The sequence below is a fragment of the Acomys russatus genome, chromosome 24, assembly GCF_903995435.1.
Source record: "Acomys russatus chromosome 24, mAcoRus1.1, whole genome shotgun sequence".
Taxonomy (NCBI): Eukaryota; Metazoa; Chordata; class Mammalia; order Rodentia; family Muridae; genus Acomys; species Acomys russatus.
In genome coordinates this window covers 56,884,312-56,904,734 of record NC_067160.1, presented here as the reverse complement: position 1 = coordinate 56,904,734, position 20,423 = coordinate 56,884,312, and the positions used below count along the sequence as shown (strand labels likewise).

At 53.1% G+C, this 20,423-nt stretch overlaps 1 protein-coding gene across 1 annotated transcript in view; it reads left to right on the top strand.

Moving 5' to 3' along the window:
* The first annotated feature begins 534 nt into the window (after positions 1–534).
* Positions 535–20,423, top strand: part of Cacna1b (calcium voltage-gated channel subunit alpha1 B) — a 174,103-nt gene continuing 154,214 nt past the window's right edge. The window contains exons 1-3 of the mRNA XM_051166217.1: positions 535–923; positions 1,819–1,924; positions 5,358–5,497. Of these exons, the coding sequence (XP_051022174.1) occupies positions 640–923; positions 1,819–1,924; positions 5,358–5,497 (530 nt within the window). The 5' untranslated portion in view covers positions 535–639. The remainder of the gene's footprint in view (positions 924–1,818; positions 1,925–5,357; positions 5,498–20,423) is intronic.

Genomic DNA, 20,423 nt, shown 5'->3' with positions numbered 1-20,423 from the left:
AAAAGCCTCAGGGGCCAGGGATTTCAAAACAGGGCTTGTAAGGATATTTAAAAAAAAAAAAAAAAAATGGAGGGGCGACGATAGCCTCGGCTTCCGATGGCCAGCAGTGAGAGGGAGTGGCTGACGCCATGGCCTCCGCAGGACAGGGGTGTGGACGCCAGTGAGAAGCTAGGCTGCGGCTTCTGGATGCTACAGACATCTCCCCACGGGGGAGGGTCTGTTCGGGTTTGAGGAGCGCGAGGGCACCCGGGGACCTCTCAGGTTGCTGAGCTGGGGAACCAGGCGCGGCCAAGGCGGCAAGGCTTTGGGCGGCGCCCCGGGGGCACTCAGAGGCTCACGCTGCCAGGAGCTGGGCACACGCAAGCAACTCGGCGTTCCCCGAGGACCGCCGCGGACTCCGGCGGGGGCGGCCGCGGGGGCGGGGTCTGTGAGGTCCGGGGGTGGGACTGACGCGGATTGGTTAGGCGCGGCCGCGTGACCGACCCCTTATAGGGCGTGGCGTGGGGCCGCGGCTCGGGTGCGGTAGCAGCTGGCGGGCGAGGTCCAGGCAGCTCGCTGCGGCTCGGCTAGGAGCCCCTGGCGCGCCGCGCCCTCGGTGCCGGGCCGCGGAGCCGGGGATGCTCGCGGCGTCCGCGAGTCATGGTCCGCTTCGGGGACGAGCTGGGCGGCCGCTATGGGGGCACCGGCGGCGGGGAGCGGGCTCGGGGCGGCGGGGCCGGCGGGGCCGGTGGCCCGGGCCAGGGTGGTCTGCCGCCGGGCCAGCGGGTCCTGTACAAGCAGTCCATTGCGCAGCGCGCACGGACCATGGCCCTGTACAACCCCATCCCAGTCAAGCAGAACTGCTTCACCGTCAACCGTTCGCTCTTCGTCTTCAGCGAGGACAACGTCGTCCGCAAATACGCTAAGCGCATCACGGAATGGCCATATCCTACGGGGGCCTGGCGGGGCGGGAACCGGCGGAGGTCAGGGGCCGGGGCGACGTCGGTGTCCGCGCGGCAGGTCCAGGAGGGGCGGCTGGGGCCTGGGCGGCGGCGCCCAGTGGCCATCTTTCTGGTGCTGGGAGGGGGTGCGACCCGGGAGAGGCGAGTCGCGGACCCCACGGCCCAGCGAGGAGGAGCGGGGCGGGGCCTCTGGGGCGGTCTCCGGGTGCGTATGTGCGTGGTTTGGGTGTGCGCGTGTGTGGTTGTGGAGGCCACGACGGACCCGGTTCACGCTGGGCGGAGCCCCTTCTGACCCGGGACTTGTCCCTTCGTGCTCTTGGTCTTGTGGGGATCCAGGTTGAGGCACACAGCATGCGGCTGGCCTGGAGGACACGGGAGGGCGAATCTGAGTCTATGCAGGTGTGAGCGCTGTGTGGATGCAGGTCCGTGCGCGTGCTGACTGCAGGTGCTTGCGTTTGTGTGCGGGCATCGCACGAGCTGGTGCTGCGCGTGCGTGTGTTAGGCATTCTTGGTACATTATGTTCACGTGCGGGTGTAGATACTTGTGGCTGTGTCTTTAGGTAGAGTGTGCGCCTGCGCAGGGCCCGCTTCTACGGCTCCGAGGGGCGACAGGCGGGTTCCCCGGTGGCGCTGGCCGGCTAGGCAAAGCAGCTGTCCGTGGTGCTGACGGCGTCGGAACTAGCGGAGGGGCTGGGCAACTGCAGAGGCCCCGCCTCTTGGCTGCCCCCAGAACTAGGGCGGGGAGTTGGGAAGACTAGCCGTGGTCCGCGGGAAGGTGGGTGTAGGCCAGCGGGACTCTGCCCCGGCTGCTGCACTGCGCTGCCCTCTTCTTCACTAACCCGCGTAGCGCCTCCTAGCCAGTCCTTAACCCACGCACGCCCTTCGAATACATGATCCTGGCCACCATCATCGCCAACTGCATTGTTCTCGCTTTGGAGCAGCACCTTCCTGATGGGGACAAGACTCCTATGTCTGAGCGCCTGGTGAGTGCTGGCTGAGGGTCTGGGGCCGGGAGAAAGGTGGAGGTAGTGCCAGGTTGTCTGCTGTGTCTGAGCTGGACAGGCAGGGCCCTAGGCTACATATGACTCCCCCTCCAGTGCCAGGAATCTGGGGTGGCCAGCGAGCCTGATGGAAAACCAGGGAAACCTCAGCTGGTCTATCTTGTGCCTTTAACTGCCCCTGATCCCCAGACGGTCCATTTGGCCATTCTTGGCTAGCCTTGGTTTCTAGACAGGACATTTCTCAGGAAGAGAACAAGAGTATCAGTCGGGCTTTGTGGCTAGCCCTGTGGCCAGCTGACCACCTTTCCTGCCATGCAACCTAAGGAGGCACTTCTTCCTAAATGTTCTGAATCCACATTTCCCTCTAGTGTCCTGTCAAGAGCTTTCTAGAACCCAGGGCTGCCCACTGTGGGAACCAGGGGCCATGCCTCTGGGATTATGGGTTTTATGAGGCAGGAGGCAGGATTGAAGACTAGCCTTCTGGACTCTGGAGCCTTGAGGGGTAACGCCCCTTCACAGGTGAGGGCGCACACACAGCTTTTTTGCTGCTGCCCTTTGCCTGGGTTTAGCCCATCCAGGGTGTGACTGTGAGACTGCAGCATTGTACAGTGTGGAGGAGAAGCGAGTGGAGGTCAGGAAGGGCACTGGGGACTGAGGTCTCTAAGGAGACGAGGCTGTTCCATCCTTTCTCTGTCCTGGCTGTTGCTTCTCTGGCTTTAGCTCAGATAAAGCAACGTGTAGCCTTCTGGGCTCTGGTGTGGCCTCTCTTTCCACTCCCCTGCAGTGTGGAAGAGGAGGCGACTGTGACCAGGTGAGCATCAAGATAAACCAACTTAAGAGGATGCCTAGGATGGCTGCTTGGGGTTCACGGGAAGGCTGAGTGGGCTTACTGTAGGCTGAGAAGGAGGAGAGTGAGTTAAGTCATGTGTCAAGGGAGATGGCAAACAACAGTCCCTGGGCGCTTCTGGGCATACCCCGTAGGATTCCTCTGTTCTTCTGGGCTTCTGGCAGAGTAGCTTCTCTGTCTGCTGTATCCTTGTGGTGAATACTCACCCGAGAAGGGAGTGAACTTGGAGGTTCGTCAGATTGAGTCTCACCAGTGCCAGCCCACGGCTAGTGACCATGTCTCTAGGGAACTCCGGCAGGGAGACGGGAGGGTCACAGGCTAGAGCGAGGTCAGCGCAATGAGGTCATGAACTTAGGCATCCTTTTACAGGCCACTCTGGTGTCCAGCTTTCCGGGTACCTGTGTTAATATGTCCGGTTTGCTGATATACTGACGTTTGGTGGGACAAGCTTGGTTCTGGTGATGGTGGGAATGAGTAAGATGTAATTTTAGTAGCTAAGCTTTTGGGGAAACAAGCAGTATATGCCTGCTTTGAACCTACACTGGAGATCCAAGGGCTCTCTGCTAACCTTAGTCTCTCCTGTAGTCCTAGTCCTCGGGCTATTAGGGCGAACAAAAGAAAGCTGGGCTTGGAAACTGAAGCCACTGCCTAGGTGGCAGCTAGGGGATGTTTTGAGCCTCCCTTGGCCTTGGGCCTGCCTCATCTCTAGGGACTCTGCTTCCTACTCTCCTGCCTTCTATAGCTGTCCAAGCCTTGCACTTGCAGCCCAGTGCTCCTAAGCCATTGGCCTACCTATCTGCCAGCCCCATCACTCACGGGGTCTGGCTTACAGGAGCTGGGCAGAAGGACCTAGGGTAGGGTTTCCTTGCTAGCGGCCCTAGGATCTTGTCTGCTTTTCTCTCTTTCTGACCAGGAAGCCTTCTTTGAAGACCTTCTGGGATCAGCTCCTTCTCTGGTGTAGCTGGCAGCCTCTCCCAGCTAAACTAGATCAGAAACCTTGAGGCCAAGAACAGTTAGTTCATGCCTTCCTCTAGCAGTCTCACCCTGCCGTGAGTCAACATCAGGAGGCAGGGCAGGAGCACCAGGCCATCGTGGATGCTCAGTTGCCAGGCCCCTCGGATGTAGCTTTCTTCTCATGCCTACTCATAGCTACCTCTAGTTCCAAGCTTGAGAGCCATCGGTGGCGGTTAGTCTCAGGGGCTGGCTCCCCGCAGGCAAGAGAGAAAGGGCCAAGCTGAGGTGTTGGCAAGGCACAGGGCCCTCGAGGGCCAGACTTCTTGGGGGAAAGGCCCCAGCTGAAGAGGAAGTTAGCGGATCCCATCTCATCTGGTAACTCCTTGGACCAAGTATGTAGGCCACACACCCAGTCTTTCCTCATGGAGGCGTAGTGGCTCTGAAAAGCAGGTTTTGCTGGAGCTGGTTCTAGGGGCCAACCCTTGTGTGAGTAGACGCTGGAAGCCGGCTGCCTCAGTCAGCATCACTTCTTCCTCTGTTTAAAGCTGCTACTCCAGAGTGCAGCAACTAGACCATGCTAACCCCCTCCTTGTTCATCTCCCTAAAGCCCTCTGCTCCCCTCCCCTTACACATGATGCTCCTATTGCTTTCTACACGCACGGTCATGTAATATCTTTCTCCCCAGCATCATATCTTGTAAGTCTGGGCTAACAAGTAGACTTGGGGCTCTTACTAGAGTCCCAATCAATCTTCATTCCTTTGGGTCCACTGTTTCTTCTAACAATAATCTTCCCCTTAGTCTCTAGCCCTAGCGCCTTTGTTGCCATACCTTTGATGACGCTCCCTGAGCCTTGGTCCACCTGAGTTTCTGGGTTTGCTCCCACCTTCTAGTCTCATGCCTGTTGCTGGGCCTTGGGCCCGGCCTGTAGAGAGGCGCTGCCTTTTGGTCTCCGTAGATACCATCACTGTAGCATCCTTAATGTTGGAGCTTTTCCTTTCTTCCTCCCTGTCAGAATTTGTATGTTCTGCTTGTTCATATGTGTTGCATGTGTGGATAAGTCCCAGAGCAAAATCTAAGGACGTCAGGCTTTCCAAGTAACCTGGCATAGTGGCCACACCCAGGTGGCTGCTGGGTTTACCTCTGATCTCTGCTATAGTTACTCCCTCTCTGTGCCTTTGTGCCCTTAGAATGGAGAAGACTTTAGTGTACAGAAAGGGTTGCTCTGGTTAATACAAGGATTTGGTTTGCGGGCATCCCCAGTGAGCATTGGCACTACCTTTTTTTTTTTTTTTTTTTTTTTTTTACCTTCTTGAGCAAAGTCAGATACATGATGACAGCAGGATAGTCCTGGGTACCTTGTTGATAGACTAGAGGCCTAAGGACTCCTAGACATACTCAGGACACCTTTGTTCACCTCAGCAAACGACAGGTCACATTATGAGCCATGTCAGATGAGCACACTCAGGCTGGTGGAAGCAATGCATTCTGGGAAGTCAACATGGTGGCTGGCAGGGTAAGCCTAGGGGTAGGACGTATGTCCATCAGACGGGGACTGCTTTTTAGCCATTTTTCCGAGGGGACAGAGGTGAACACTGTCCTGTGCTCCTCCTCAGGATGACACGGAGCCTTATTTCATCGGGATCTTCTGCTTCGAGGCGGGGATCAAGATCATCGCGCTGGGTTTCGTTTTCCACAAGGGCTCCTACCTTCGAAATGGCTGGAATGTCATGGACTTCGTGGTGGTCCTCACGGGGTAGGTGGGCAAGCTTGCGTGCGTGCGTGTGTGCTGCCCTGACTGTAGTGCCTAAGTGGTCTCCAACTGTACTCCTGGGTAAATGAGGACTGCTTCTCCCCACTCATGTGATGGCCTCTGGGCTCCCAAGTGAGGCTCTCAGAGACATTAGGGGTCTGTTCCCATCTGCTGCGCTGCAGCTTCTGCGTGAGGACCATGTTTGTGTTTATAATGTGTTTTCCCAAAGGGCTCATTCCTAGTGGCCTGTCTGGAGGAGCCTGCTTACAGACCAGAAAAGCAAGGTGGTAATTTGGGCACTATGGATGCTGTGCCCAGCAAGTGAGGGGCTTCTTTGAGGAAGGTTCTTATCCGTCTGTGATCTTGGAGGAATGCTTGGCATCTGAGCACTTCCTGGCTGAGAAGCTGCCTGGGATGTCTTCCTGGTAGCTCTGTGCCACCACTCTGTGTGAGGCTGCGTACATGTCCCTGGTAGCTTTGTGCCACTCCGCTGTGTGAGGCTGCATACACGTTCCTGGTTCTTGCCCTGGCAATGCTTTTGTTATTTGGTTTATTTATGAGTGAGTGTTTTGCTTGCATCCATGTCTGTGCACCACATGTGTGCCTGGTGCCTTCCGAGGTCAGAAGAGGGCATCAGGTCCCCTGGAACCGCAGTTACCATGTGGCTGCTGGAAACTGAGCCAGGCCTTTCTACCAGAGCCACCTCTCCAGCCCCTCTGCCTCAAATGTGTTTAGTCACAAAGTATGCCCACCGTTTCCTGTCAGTGCTTCCTTATAATGGCCAAGATAAAACTCCCAACCACACAGGAGCCTCAGGAAGCCAGTATGTGGCCAGCCCCGAGCTGCCTCTATTGATTTATCTGCCTACCGAGCGCCGCACGCCCTATTCTGTTTCTCTGGTGTAGGGTTAGGACTGTGGAATTACAGGGGCTGGGGCTGGGATGAGGGTTGCCTACACAGAGCTTGGGGCTTTCGCAGAGGCGCTGTCGGTCAAGGGATGGCAATGTCATCTGTCCTAGGAGACTGTGTGCTCAGATTGGGGCATAGCTGGCCCACTAGAAGTGAGAGCACTTTTGTTCTTGTTTTGTTTGGTTTTTTGAGGCAAGGTTTCTCTATGTAGTCCTGGCTGTCCTAGACTTGCTTTGTAGACCATGCTGGCCTTGAACTCACAGAGACCCGCCTGATTCTGCCTCTCCAGTGCTGGGATTACAGGCGTGCACCATTGTGCCCGGCAAGAGCACATTTTTAATAGGGGTTGATGTGGCACCATCTTCTCTGTCAACTGGCATCTGTGGAGGCCTGGAGCGTGTGTGTGTGTGTGTGTGTGTGTGTGTGTGTGTGTGTGTGTGTGTGTGTGTGTGTCGGTGTTGGGCAAATGGAGAGCAGGAAAGAGGTGGCTGGGAAGCCTGGGTCTGGGGCTTCAGCCACCATGAGCTCTTGTATTTGAGGAATAAATGAAGTCAGATAATGACCTCTGGGCTCCTAAGTAAGGTCCCCAGAGACATGGGGTGCTCCCCATCATAGCACAGTAGCTCTGCTGGGAGGACCACATTTGTATGTCTGGGGAAGGGAGAAGGTTAGTCTCCCGGAGTTGTCTGGTATGGCCAAGGAATGTAGTGTGTTGGTGGCCTCAGCGCCTTCCATGTGATTGCGACCAGGATTTTGCACACTTCTGTGGGTTGTGGGAACGTGCTGACATGGTGTTTACACAAAGCCCTCTCTAGCTTTATGGAGGCTTGCTTTCCACCGATGACATAAGTAAGCAACCACTTGGGGTTGGTGAAAGTGTGGCCCCTGTGGGTTGGGTGTTCCCCACATCCAGGGCTACTACCTGGGGGCATCCAGGGGTAACTACAGCTGTTTACAGCTCTCCTTCCCTTGAGATCAACTCCCTGAGGAATAGAATGGCGTCTTATTTTTCAGAGTGTCCCCTGAGCCTCTCTTAGGGCAGGCATCTAGGAGCGGGCAGTGAGTGGTGGCCAAACTGCTCAATGTTGAGGGGAGAGGCTGGCAAGGGAGAGGCTGCTACTAGAATCTTCCACCAAGGTATAGGCTGCCTGGGAACAAGGAGGCAAGGGAGTGTGTGGAGAAACACCAAGAGTTCCCCACCACACCCCTGCCTGTAGAACCCCCGCCCCCCAGCTCTTCCAGAACTCTGATCCTAGGAGAGGCCTGAGGGTAGGGGTGGAGGACAGGAGTGCTAATCTTCCTGTGAATGCCTGGGAGAAGATGCTAGGGCTCCAAAAAGAAAGGCAGGGCTGTCCTGCTCTAGCCTTGGCCATCTCCTTGTCCACTTTCTGTTTATCCACGTCTCCTTTTCTGCCTCTTGTGCAGTAGTCTTCTCTCCTCCTCCTCTGCTCCTCCTTCCTTCCGGCTTCCTTCACTCTTCTGTGCCTTCCCTTACTCTGTCCCCTGCCTCATCTCAGCCTCCTGGCCTGTTTCTCCGTCCTCTGCCTTCTGTGCTAGCAGGAAAGCTGGCATTGCTGTCACGGTTTTAGGCTTCTCCCTTTGCATCGAATTCCTTGAGGTAGTGCCAGGTTTTGGAGAATCCCTCCCTGCCCCCCTCTCCTTCCCCCCCGCCCCCCAGGTAGCAGGGTGATGCATGTGTCATGGAGGCCCACATGAGCCACAGAGCCACATCAGGACGCTCCTCTAGGATGCCGAATCTCAAGGGACCCGCATGTGTCTATCTGTGGGAGGCTTTGGTGGGAAACCCAGGGAAGAACCCGTCTCTAACCCTCCTGAGCTGAGGTCCCTGTGGCAGAGTACATATGGGGGTGTGGCACTTTCTTGTTATTTTGTTGTTTTAATTAAGCTTTGTTTAATTGGTGCTTAGAGGGCCGGAGGCCCAGAGGGGAGAGGCAGACAGCACCCTGGCCTGTTGCCTAGTGAAGCCAGGCGTATCCCCAGTGGCCAGCAGGGGTCTCTCTTTCCCTCATGCTGGTGTGGAGGTTGTGAGAGATGCCTGGGCATGGGTAGGGTAGGGAGTTATGCTGCCACACCGACCGTATCCCCTTTAGAGAAGCCAAGGCCAGGTGCTCACAGCTGTTTTCATCAATTCCTTCTCAGGTGTCGTTTTCTATCTGCACTACTGTATATGTGCAAGGGCTGTGATCAACTGGGTATGCTGGGCACTGGCCAGTCTAAGGGCATAGATGGGATCTGGCTATGGGCCCTATATAGGTCAAAAGGATGCTTCTGGAACCATGGGGATCATGTGAGATTTTGGTGTTTTCTGGGCATTGAGGCTGGCCTGTGGAATATGGGCCTGTGCCCATTGAGTCTAACCTCTCAGTTCTGAGTTCCTGCTCCTCACTGGACCATGGATTACCACCCAAACTGTTGTTCCTTGGTGGGGTGGGGACAAGTGCTTATATCTCCTAATATGGGCTCTGCTTTACTACCAGGAGAGGGTTTCCTTCCTTGTCCTACAGCTGATTGGAGGGATAGGGGCAAGCTTCCATGCCCACCTCCTTTTCAAAGGACACTTCTTTCTGCACAGTAGGATGAGCAGGGCCCAGAACTGCCCTGATGGGAGCCCAAGTTGGAAGAGGACAGAAAGAGCCACCATCCCTGCTCAGCCAGAGGCCACCTGAAAGCTATGTCCTGCCACTCCTCTGCCTCTTCCCTCATGACCACCGCATATGTCCACCTGTGACCGTTCATCCCCTTGAACATTTAAGCTTCTCTTCTGCCAACGCTGCTCCAGTCACTCACCCATTAGTCACTTACTTATTCAGTGTTTGCTGGATGGTATGAACACGGGGACAAAATGCAGAGCCCCTTCCTGTGAGCAGCATCCAAGGGGCCAGGTGCCCTTCCCAGCCTGTTTCTCATCAGCATATGTAATCTGGTACCTGGGTGGTGCTTAGATGTGCTGTAGTCACTGGCTTAGGTTTCCACCTCCCAGACTATCACCAGGGCAGGCCTGCATCCTGCCTAGGTCACAGTGCTTCTTGGCATGGGCCAACTCAACATGTCAAAGAAGGACTAAATAACCTTGATCGTGGTGGGGAAGTGGGTGAGGGGTGCGTGGGGCATGCCTTGTGTGGGCAGTCAGGGAAGGCTTCAGGGGTGGGAGGGCCTGAGTGGCCCAAGAGTATGGCAGAGAGTGGACAGGGATGCCCAGGATCTGGAGAAGCTATCTCGGACTGCAGCCTGGTGCCCATAGCTGTGGGGTTGCCCGGGCAAGGAGGTGATAGAGACCCAGGGGAGCATGTGTGTGCACCTGAGGACTTCAGAGAGAGTACGTTCTGCACCACAAAGCTGATCTTGGAGGGAAATGTGTGGCGTGGCCTGAAGTGGGTTAGGTGTGTGGGGGAGTGAGACTGCTGGGCACCGGGGCCTTGTGCTGGGACCTGATAGTAACAATTATGTTTATTGTTTATGGTGCTTTGTAATAAAAATGGTTGGTGTGGTTAGAGGCTAGAGACTCAGAGTGCCGCATCAGGCTAGGAAGTAGCAGCCTACCTGGACACTGGTGCGAAGGGGCAGGAAAAAGGATGATGCCGTCGGAGAAGGTCAGCCCTGGGGTCTGGGCGAAGACGTGTACAGGACCCTGGTCGCTGTATTGGTCTGTCCAACGGAAATGAGCGTCTGCGGGCTGGAGGTTGCTGAGCTGAGGTGGGCAGAGGTGGCAGAGATGGCTGCGCTCTTTACAGACTGTTCCCACTGCATTTGGAAGCAAGTGCGTCGGCTGAGACGTGTGAAGATGAGTGAAGAGATACAGGAGACGGAGATGTAGGAGATGAATGTAGGGCAGAGCAAGGCGGGGTGACTGAGAGAGGGTGGGGGTGGGGCACTAGAGCTCCGTTAGCCCAGCACCCCAGTGTGTCCTTCCCAGCTGCCTCTTCTTCACTGTCTGATCGTCTAGCTTGTTCACTGGGAAGGGGGTTCGCCAGAGACACCTCTTACCTTCTACCCCAGTTAGGTTTCTTGGGACACAGAAGTGACCACATAGATTCTTGCCCTTTGCCTGGCCATGTGTTTTTCTGACACATAAAGCAAACTGTCCATTTGTTCTTGGAGCGGGGGAAGGCTCAAAGTGGTACTGCCACTGGTGCCAGGAGACCTTTGAGAGACAGTTTTGGTAGAAGAGGGTGGGAGAGAGGGTGCAGCGACAAGCGCAGTGGTCTGGGTTGGCACAGGGCACAGGGCGGAAAGCAGACACTTGAGAGTGAGGTGCCAGAGACAGCAGCAGGCCAGGTGAGGCCACAGGGCCAGGTGAGGCCACAGGGCCAGGTGAGGCCACAGGGCCAGGCCTCCAGCATTCAAGAGGTGTGCTGAGAAGGCAGATTCTGTAGCACTCTGACTTTCAAACCTGACACTCACGTTTCCAGGCTGCGGTGCCCACCCTACTTCTCTTGTCCCCACCCCACCTTGTCACTGCCTCCTCCCTTCCAGGATCCCCAGAAAACCCTGCTGTATAGCCTTTGGCCTAGAGGACTTAGGTCCACAGTAACAGGGGCGTCTCTGCTGCGGCCTAGCTGACGGAGGCACAGGGAAACGTGCCTTGGCTCCGGCAGGTGGTCCCCTGGGGACGCACTGTCAACCACAGCTTCTTGTTTTACTTCAAATTAAACTGAGATTCTTTTCCAGGACATGTAATTAGAGCTCAGGCTCCTCTCTCTGGACTCATCTCCTGTGGGAAGAGGAGGAGCATGGGCCGCCTCGCTGGGACGGAGGTGGACAGTGAGTTTAGAGTCAGACTCTGAACTCCGTGCTTAAGCCATGGGTGTCGAAGGGCCTCCAGGACACAAGGACGTAGCCTGACTTGGGAGGGGGACTCCTTCACGGCTAGGGAGGCACAAACAGATGGGCATCGTGGACATCTGCTGCAGGGCAAGGAGACAGTGCTTCGGGATACTGTGTGTGCCTGCCATCAAGGGACCCAAGAGACATGGAGAGAGAGTGACATGTGTCTGAGGGGAGGGTGACCCCAGAGCATACCTAGCAGTGGTTATAGCAGCTTCACGCAGTGTGGGGGTGGATGCCAGTGCTCATCAAGTTGGGGTTTCCCGGGCTCCCTTCCCCTCCCGACACCCAGGGCTCCGATGATCTGCTGTCCCTAAGTGTGGCTGGAGCAACTGGGGTGAGGAATCCAGTTTTGAGAGGCGGCCTCTGTAGCCCCCCAGGGGAAACCCTTTGATCCCTGTCTTTTTGAGACCAGTTTTAAGGCCCTCCAAGTACTATCCACACAACTTTATTGGATACCCAGGGGGCATTGCAACTTCTCCTGGTCCTGTGGCATCCAAGGACTTGCCAGACCCAGGACATAGGAACCTCTTCACCCCCCGCTCTTGTACAATAGGGCTCCTGCTCCTGAGCAGTCCCGTGAATGCTGCCATGTGAATGTGGCATTGGGTGAGTGCTGGTGACATTGGGTTCAGCACCGGTATTCCCAACCCAGATGGCCTCCTGTTTCTGGGGCAGCCCCAGAGCCCTGTGCAGCTTACATAAAGCCCCAGGGACACCCTGCTTGATGAGTGGTGCCCAGCCTCCCTCCTTGCCAACACCCCTGCAAGTGGGTATTTATAGAGGACCTAGCTCACTCTCTGCTCTTTTCCTTCCTCCCTCTACTTTTTTCTTTGCTCCAGGACTCTACACTTCTGGATTATGGGGCAGAATCAAGCCCCTCTCAGGAGTGCTCCCCACTGACTTGTGTTTAGGGGGTCAGGCTCTTCCCTGACTCCGGCTAGCTGGAGATCCACAGTCGCCTAGCTGAAGTGGCTTCAAGCTCTGGTCTTGTCAGTTATTTCCAGAGTCTAAAAGTCCTTGTGTGGTTCCAGATTCAGGATAACCCGTGAGCAAAACAAACCCCAAAGCCTGCCTTCTATGAAAGCAAAGCTGGGCCTTCTGGAGGAGTGCTGTGTGCCCTTGAGGCTGTGCACAGGCCCACCCGCCTCCGAGCTGGACCCTGGGTGAGGGTGGGAGGCACTCCTGAAATCTGCTAACCACTGCCTCAAGGTGGAGAGCTTCCACAATCCCCAGTACCCCAGACCTTGGGCTGACTACAGGGTGTAGGAATGGGATATGCTCACAGCTGGACCACCTTCCAATAAAAACTCCTAGGAACATCCCTAGGCCTCGTACTCAGAGAGGTAGAGGTAGGCCGATCTCTGTGAGTTCGAGGACAACCTGGTCTACAAAGTGAGTCCAGGACAGCCAGGGCTACACAGAGAAACCCTGTCTCAGAAAAATAGGAAGAAGAAGAGGATGAAGATGAGGAGGAAGAGGAGGAGGAAGAAGAAGAAAAAGGAGAAAAAGAAGAAGAAAATAATAATTCTAGGTCCTAGGACACATGCCCACCTGTCTCTCATACCTTCCACAACCTGTGCCCTCAGATTTGGGTAAATTTTGGGCTGAGACACTCTGAAATTCAGCCTTCAGGGCCTCTCAGATTATTCCAAATTGGACCTAGAAGTCACTAGGCAGCCAGCACCCAGGGCGGTTAGCCAGGAAACTTGCCTGTTGTCACCTACCCTCCACACCTGACCCCTACAGCCCAGGGATCAGGAAGTGAAGTCTTTCTACAGAGTTCCTCTGGGACACAACCCGGCCTGTCAAAGAGTACAGAGCTCGGGGGCACAGAGTGGACTCAGGGTTCTGGGAATGCCACTGTGAGTGCAGGAGTCAGACACAGGCGTCAGGGTCTGGAGCAACATGTACCTCACTCTGGGGTACGTGTTTCCCACACTGAGCAGTAGCTGGTCAGCTGTAGGCCTGGTCAGGATTTTGAGATGGTCTCTAAATTAGTTGTCACCATTTAAGAGGGAGGGGCCTAAGTTTCCATCTTGAATAGACACCCCAGTTCTACCTGGTGGTCTCTACTTTCTGGCTTACTACTGTTACTCTGTCCTGGTTGGCATTCCCTTGGTAGGCTTGAGCATGGTGCTCTGGTGTGCACTGCGTTCAGGCCGCTGATGTGATAACCTGGGACAGCTGGTGCTGCGTCCTGTGGCTGTACCCCCACAGATGGCTTCATACGTGGTGAGGATGGTGCTTGGGAGCAAAGGCTAGTGAGCTAACTGGCTTCGCTCCTTTCTCCTCAGCATCCCAGAGCTGTGATTCACACCGAGGTAAGAGTGACGGCTGCTAAGCACTGTGGAGGGCTCTGTTACCCCATGCTCTCGGCCTCCTCGATGCGCTTGCTGCGTTTCCCTCCATTAGCCTCTGAAGAGGCTGAGGATGGGGAGTGTGGTCTGAGGTGGAGACCCTGGCGCCAGTGTTTCTCAGATCCTAGCTCAGCAAGTAGTGTTGCTCCCTGGTGGGTACACCAGGTGTACCAGGTGAGACCAGAGCTGGCTGCAGCCCTGATCGGTACAGGGAGGTGGTTGGCTCCTGCCCACAGATAGGCAGAGAGGAGGGGTCAGAGGCTTTAACTGGCAATGGTTGACATGTGGGTTTCCACAGACTCACCAGACTTACACTGGTGTAGGAAGGATCAGGGCCGGAAGTACAAAGGATCTGGGTCTGTGGGCCAGGTGAGACCAATGGCCTGGGCGCTGTGAGCTCTGAACGTTAGCACCACCTTAAAAAAAAAAAAAAAGGTAAAGTTTGAATTTTGAGCTAATTGTGTATGTGTGTGTGTGTGTGTGTGTGTGTGTACACACATATATAAGTATATGTGTATATGAGATATATATATTCATATATACGTGCAATAAGTGGTACGGAGGGAACATTGCACCCCTATCCAGGTTTCCCTAGTGACAACCCGTCACCAACACAATGCAACACCACAGCTAGGATGCTGAGCTTTGCATTCCCAGGAGGAATCTTCCTGGTGCCCTTCTGTAGCCCTACAGACTTACCACATCTTCACCCCGCTGCCGCCCCTGGCAACCACAAATCCTTTCCGCATTTCCGTGATTTTATTGTTTCAAGAATATCATATGAAGCCGGGCGAGGTGGCGCGTACCTTTGATCTAGTACTTAGGAGGGAGAGGGAGGTGAGTCTCTGAGTTCGGGGCCAGCCTGGTGTATAAAGCGAATCCAGGACAGCCAAGGCTACACAGAGAAACCCTGTCTCCAAAAAACCAAACCCAAACAAACAAAAATAAAAAGAATATCACCTGAGTAGTGTGTACCTTTGGATCTCCCCCACTGAGCACAGTCCTTTACTGATGATGTGGCAGTGACAGTTGACTTCTTTTATTGCTAAAGTCAGGCACGCCTCAGAGATGTGATTTGGTACTAAGCTGCTACAGTGAAGTAAGTTTTGCAATAAAGCAAGTCAGGACGTCTTATTGCCGTAATGCATGTAAACGTATACATTGTATCTACTACATTAAGCGCAGCAACATTGTGTCTACAGCATGTGCACTCCTCACTTAAAAAGTGCTTTATTGCTGGCAGGGCTAACTGCTGCTGAGCCTTTTTGTTGAGATCTTCTGTTGGTGGCAGCTGCTGAAGGAAGTGGTGCCTGGCAATTTCCTCGGACAAGGGTGAAGTTGGCCTTACGAGAACCTCTTCTTGTCCCATACTTGTCTTCGGTCTGCAGTGTGCTGTGATAGCCTCCTAGTCACAGTGGGAATTCTTTCACAATTGAGGTTGGTCCTCCTAAGTGGCCACTGCTCTACCAACTAATGGTGATGCTGTGACATGTGAACCACTTGTCACCAGTGTCCACAGCCGCTTCAGCCGGGAGCGAGTCCACCTCCGGAAACCATTTTGTGCATCCGTTTGTAAGAGGCAGCTTGGGGTCTGCTCAGGTTTGATCGTGAGGTGACAGTGACTTAGATTGTTCCTCAGGCCAGGCCCTATTTCTAGCTCCAGCTCTCTTGCTGTTGCTCCACAGCTGCAGGCAGCTCCTCTGCTAGAGCCTTTAGACCCCAGAGTTCCCCGTGAAGGGAAACATCCTGCATCCTGCGTCTATTGACGTTCTCATCGAGCTACCTTGGGTGGGTACCGCTCAGCACAGGGAGTCCTCAGAAGTGTTGATGTTCGTTTGCCCAGGATTATCAGAAGAGCGTATGCATTGGAATTCTTTGCTCGTTTGTGAGGTGCAGAATGGCTGTTGTGTTAGCAGGCTTCAAAACGACACCCATGTCCTGGAAGGACCACGTCACAGCTCTTCTGTGAACAGGTGTGTGGTCATCCACGCCCCAGTTCATTTAGAGCAGAGGAGACCTGGTCATCCGCACCCCGGTTCATCTAGAGCAGAGGAGACCTGGTTTAATTTTTAAGGCCCGAGGAGGATTCCAGAATGGCAAATGAGCAGTGGCTTCAGCTCCCAGTTCCCAATGGAATCAGCTTGCCCCATCTTTATACCCGTGGCAGTTCTCAGTGGCTTCTTCTGCCTGGGAAGCTACTGTTCCTATACTGCAGCTTGGTTTTGAAGAAGCCTGCCCCATCGGGTACCTCAGCCAGACATCCCGGACTTGTTGCTATCGTTCTTACAGCAGCACCGGCTGCCTCACTTGGCACTGATGCTCCAGTCTTGGCCTTGAAAGAGGTTGGACTCTATGTCGGGCATGGGCTGAAGTGGCTGCGGTGGCTCATTGATTTCCACAGACCTCTAGCACTTCCTCCGTGTCAGCAGTAGGCTGACAGCTTTTCCTTATACGGATGCTCATTAGCGTTCAGGAAACGTTTCTTTTGATTTACAACTTGGCTGTTTGGCGTGAGAGGCCATTTAGCCCATCTCAGCTTCTGACCTTCCTTTGTCACTAAGCCGTATCATTCATAACTTCTAATTTAAGGTAAGAGACACAATTCTTCTTTTTACTTACACACTCTGAGGCCATCTTTTTTTCCCCCAGAGACAGGGTTCTTCTATGTAGCCTTGGTTGTCATGGGCTTGCTTTGTAGACCACAGTGATCCATCTGCCTCTGCCTCCCTAGTGCTGGGAATAAAGGCAGTGCCACCACGCCTTTTTTTTTAAAGATAAATTTATTATATACACAGTGTTCTGCCTGCATGTACACCTGCGGGCCAGAAGAGGACACCGGATCTCATTATAGATGGTTATGAACCACCATGAGGTTGCTGGGAATTGAACTTAGGACCTTTGGAAGAGCAGGCAGTGCTCTTAACCTCTAAGCCATCTCTCCAGCTCTGTAGGGTTACTGTTAATTTGAATATTGTTGTCTTGGATTAGAGATGCCCAAGGCAAGAGGGAAGATGGGGAATTTGCTGATTAGTGAATCACATCAGGACGTTTCTTAAGTCCCTTGCCTTATGTGTATAATTATGTGCATCTTATGTATCCCAAACAAACACATTAAAAGTGTCAGAGGTCAGCTCACAAATGTGGGGCTGTGTCCTTTGGGCTGGGAAGTCCTGTGGAAGCATCTGTGGTGACTGACATGAGGCCCTCATGGGAGAGGTGTGTGCAGATGGGAGGGCAGCGTATAGGACCCTTTCCTCCCGTCTGCTGTTCATGGTAGAGCTGCCCATAAGTTTCCAAGAGCACCTCCGAGTTGCCCACAGTCCTGTAGGTAACCCCAGTAAGCTCACTGTGGTTTGTCAGTGCCCTCTCTGGGGTGGATACATGTTTTTGTATATCCTTATTAAAAATGGAAAGTCATGTGGACAGAGTTCACCATAGCAGATTAGTAAGAATGTTTGGAACCCTGCACTAAGTTGTGGCAAAAGACAAAAGCAAGAAAATGTTATTGGAGAAGTGGCTCAGGACACTTGATGGGTAGGGTTATAAAAACATGGCGTAAGGTAGTAAATTAGTAAAGCAACAGTTTTCTTTAACTCCGCTAGCTTCCAAATAATCGGCACAGAGAGACCATGATTTACTTTATAAGCTTAAAGCAGTGGAGCTGGGCAGACGTCAACCCTCTAAGTTATTTGGCTATGTCTCGGCTCCACGGCCCACGTTACTTGGCATCAAGCTGGATCTTCTCCATCAGGCCATGTCCTCTTTCTCCAGCCTCTACTCCTTCCCTGGCCTCATGGGCTTCTTCAACCCCCAAGCCTGGGAACCCCAGTTCCGTCTCCTTCTCTTCGGCCACGTCCTTGGCTTCAGCATTTTTAATCAACCAATCAACTTTAAATTAGGTAGAGCAAGGTTTACACGCAAGTGCTCCTCTGTGCGGCACCCAGATCTTGGGGGCCGGTCATTAGCATTAGCATACATAGCACCAGGCCAAGCCCCAACAACACGGTGTCTGAAGCATGGTACAGCCAAGTGGAGATGGTGCTGGCTTGTGTGTGTGTTTGAACTGGACGGCGTCAGGCTATATGATAGTTCCACGGCTGGTGCTTCTTTGCTAAACTCTAATCCACTGGCCGTGTGCAGAAATCCGTCTTTGCTGGCATCTGGGGTTGTTACTGCTTTTATTTACCTGTCCTAACTGGCAGTGGATTTCCTATGATGTATTGAGATCACTATAGTTTGATTTGTGTTTCCGGATAGCAGACATCTAGTATCAAGCCCTCCAGCTGGGACTGAGCGGACGGTGCAGCTCAGTATAGAGTACGGCCTGTCATGCCTGAGACCCTGAGTGCAACGCCCACATAAATAATAAAACAGACACAAATCATCAGAATATACAGAGACACAGTTCATAGCCTAGGCCGTAGCAGGTGATGGAACAGTAGAATTAAAAAAAAAAAATTTTTTTTTTTTTTTATGTACATTGATATAAGGGTGTAAGCTCCCTTGGAGTTGGAGTTACAGACAAGTGTGAGCTGCCATGTGGATCCTGGGAATTGAACCCAGGTCCTTTGGAAGAGCAGTCAGTGCTCTTAACCATTGAGCCATCTCTCCAGCCCTCCTGAAAGAGTAGCATTTTTATTTTGTGTCTTTTTCTCAGAAATCTTTGCTGAGCAGTGGTGGCGCACGCCTTTAACCCCAGTACTCGGGAGGCAGAGGCAGGTGGATCTTCGTGAGTTTGAGGCCAGCCTGGACTACAGAGCGAGTTCCAGGACAGCCAGAGCTATTATACAGAGAAACCCTGTCTCGAAAAACAAACAAACAAACAAACAAAAACAAAAACAAAAAAACAGAAAACCTTAAATATTGTATGCATGTTTGTATGTATGTATGTATGTGCATGCCACAGTGTGTGTGAAATCCAGTAGACAGCTTATAGGCGTTGGTTCACTTCTACCATGTGAGTCCTTGGGACTGAACCTGTCACCAGGTTGGAAAGCAAGGGATTTTGCCCACTGAAGCATCTTGTTGGCACTCTGTCTTTTAAAAATTAAATTACAAAGGATACAGAGGGTCCTAGAAAACTACAAGTAAAACAATATGATAGGCAGATTTGGGCCCAGGGGTCCCGCTCAAACTAAGGCACCAGCCAAGGACAATACAGGAGGTAAACTTTAAACCCCTACCCAGATCTAGCCAATGGTCAGAATATTCTCCACAGTTGTGTGGAGAGTGTGATATGACTTTCTCACGTTTTCTGGTGCCTCACATTTGACCATGTCCCCTGGAGGGGGAGACCTGGTAGCACTCAGAGGAAGGACAGCAGGTTGCCAAGAAGAGACTTGATACCCTATGAGAATATACAGGGGGAGGTAATCCCCCTCAGGAACAGTCATAGGGGAGGGGAATAATGGGAAAATGGGGTGGGGGGGGGAGAGGAATGGGAGGATACAAGGGATGGGATAAACATTGAGATGTAACAAGAATAAATTAATAAAAAGAAAGAAAAAAATTAAATTACAAAAAAAGATACGAGCCTAATCAATTAAATCTGGAAACGTTCTCTTTTCCGGAAGTCGCTACGTCAAGATGACAGTGCTTGAAATGTTTGGCAGAATTCTGGAGCAAATCCATCTCTAATATTGGAGATTTATTTCTGGGGGGAGTTTAAAAAAATTTAAGATTCAGTTTCTTTCATTGTCATGGGGGGATATTCAAACTACCTGTTTCATATTGGGTGGGTTGTAAAGGCTTCTGTTTTTCCAGAGGAAGCCCATTTAGTCTGAAGTCGCGTGAGTGGCGGCTCCTCAGAGGCTCTCTCACCTGCAGGTCTTCCACAGAGTGGCAGCTGGCATCTTCCCATTTGTTTTTGTTTTGTCACTGTTGCTAAAGGTTCATCAATTTTATTAATCTTTCCTAAGAGTCCACGCTGACTTTTCCCTGTAATTTTTGGAAGCCTAGTTTGCTTCCCTGCATTGCTTCCCCCACCCTTTCGTTAGCGCTCTCTGACAGGCCTTCTCAGGGTTTGGCTCTGTGGGGCGCAGCAACGGGTGCGGTCCTGGAGGCAGCAGCTGGCCCGGCCGACTTGCAGTTCTTCTTCTTCTTCCATCTTAGACTTCCTAACCTTCACAACTGTTAGAAATACAACCCTCCATCATTTACAGGTTTGCAAATGGTGGTCTCAGGCGCTTCATTACAGTAGCACGAATGGCAGGCGAATGGAAATAAGAAATAAAAAGGAAGTGGAGAGTGGGGTATGACTTTCACACGAACTCTCGTGCCCCATATTTGACCACGCCCCCTGGATGGGGAGACCTGGTGGCACTCAGAGGAAGGATAGCAGGCTACCAAGAAGAGACTTGATACCCTATGAGCATATACAGGGGGAGGAGGTCCCCCTCAGTCACAGTCATAGGGGAGGGGATAATGGGAGGGAGGGAGGAATGGGAGGATACAAGGGATGCGATAACAATTGAGATGTAATATGAATAAATTAATAAAATATTAAAATAAAAAAAAAAGAAGGAAGAGACTGTTCTTAGACATGGTGGAGAGACGGTCGTAGATAAAAGGGAGACTATAGCTAGAGGCGGAGACATCTGGGCTAGTCCAGAGAGAACGGAACCCTGAGCCATGTGAGGAGAGGGGAGGAGGGGACGGGCACGTGCAGCTGCTAAGAGGGCAAAAGGGACACAGGTGGCAGGTAACCGAGTGAGTGGCTGGATTGCACAGGGAAGAGCATCTGGGGTAAGGGCAGCCCGGCTGCTGGGCTGCAGAGTTCCTGGGTGGTGGTCTGAGGGGCGAGGGGTGTACACCAG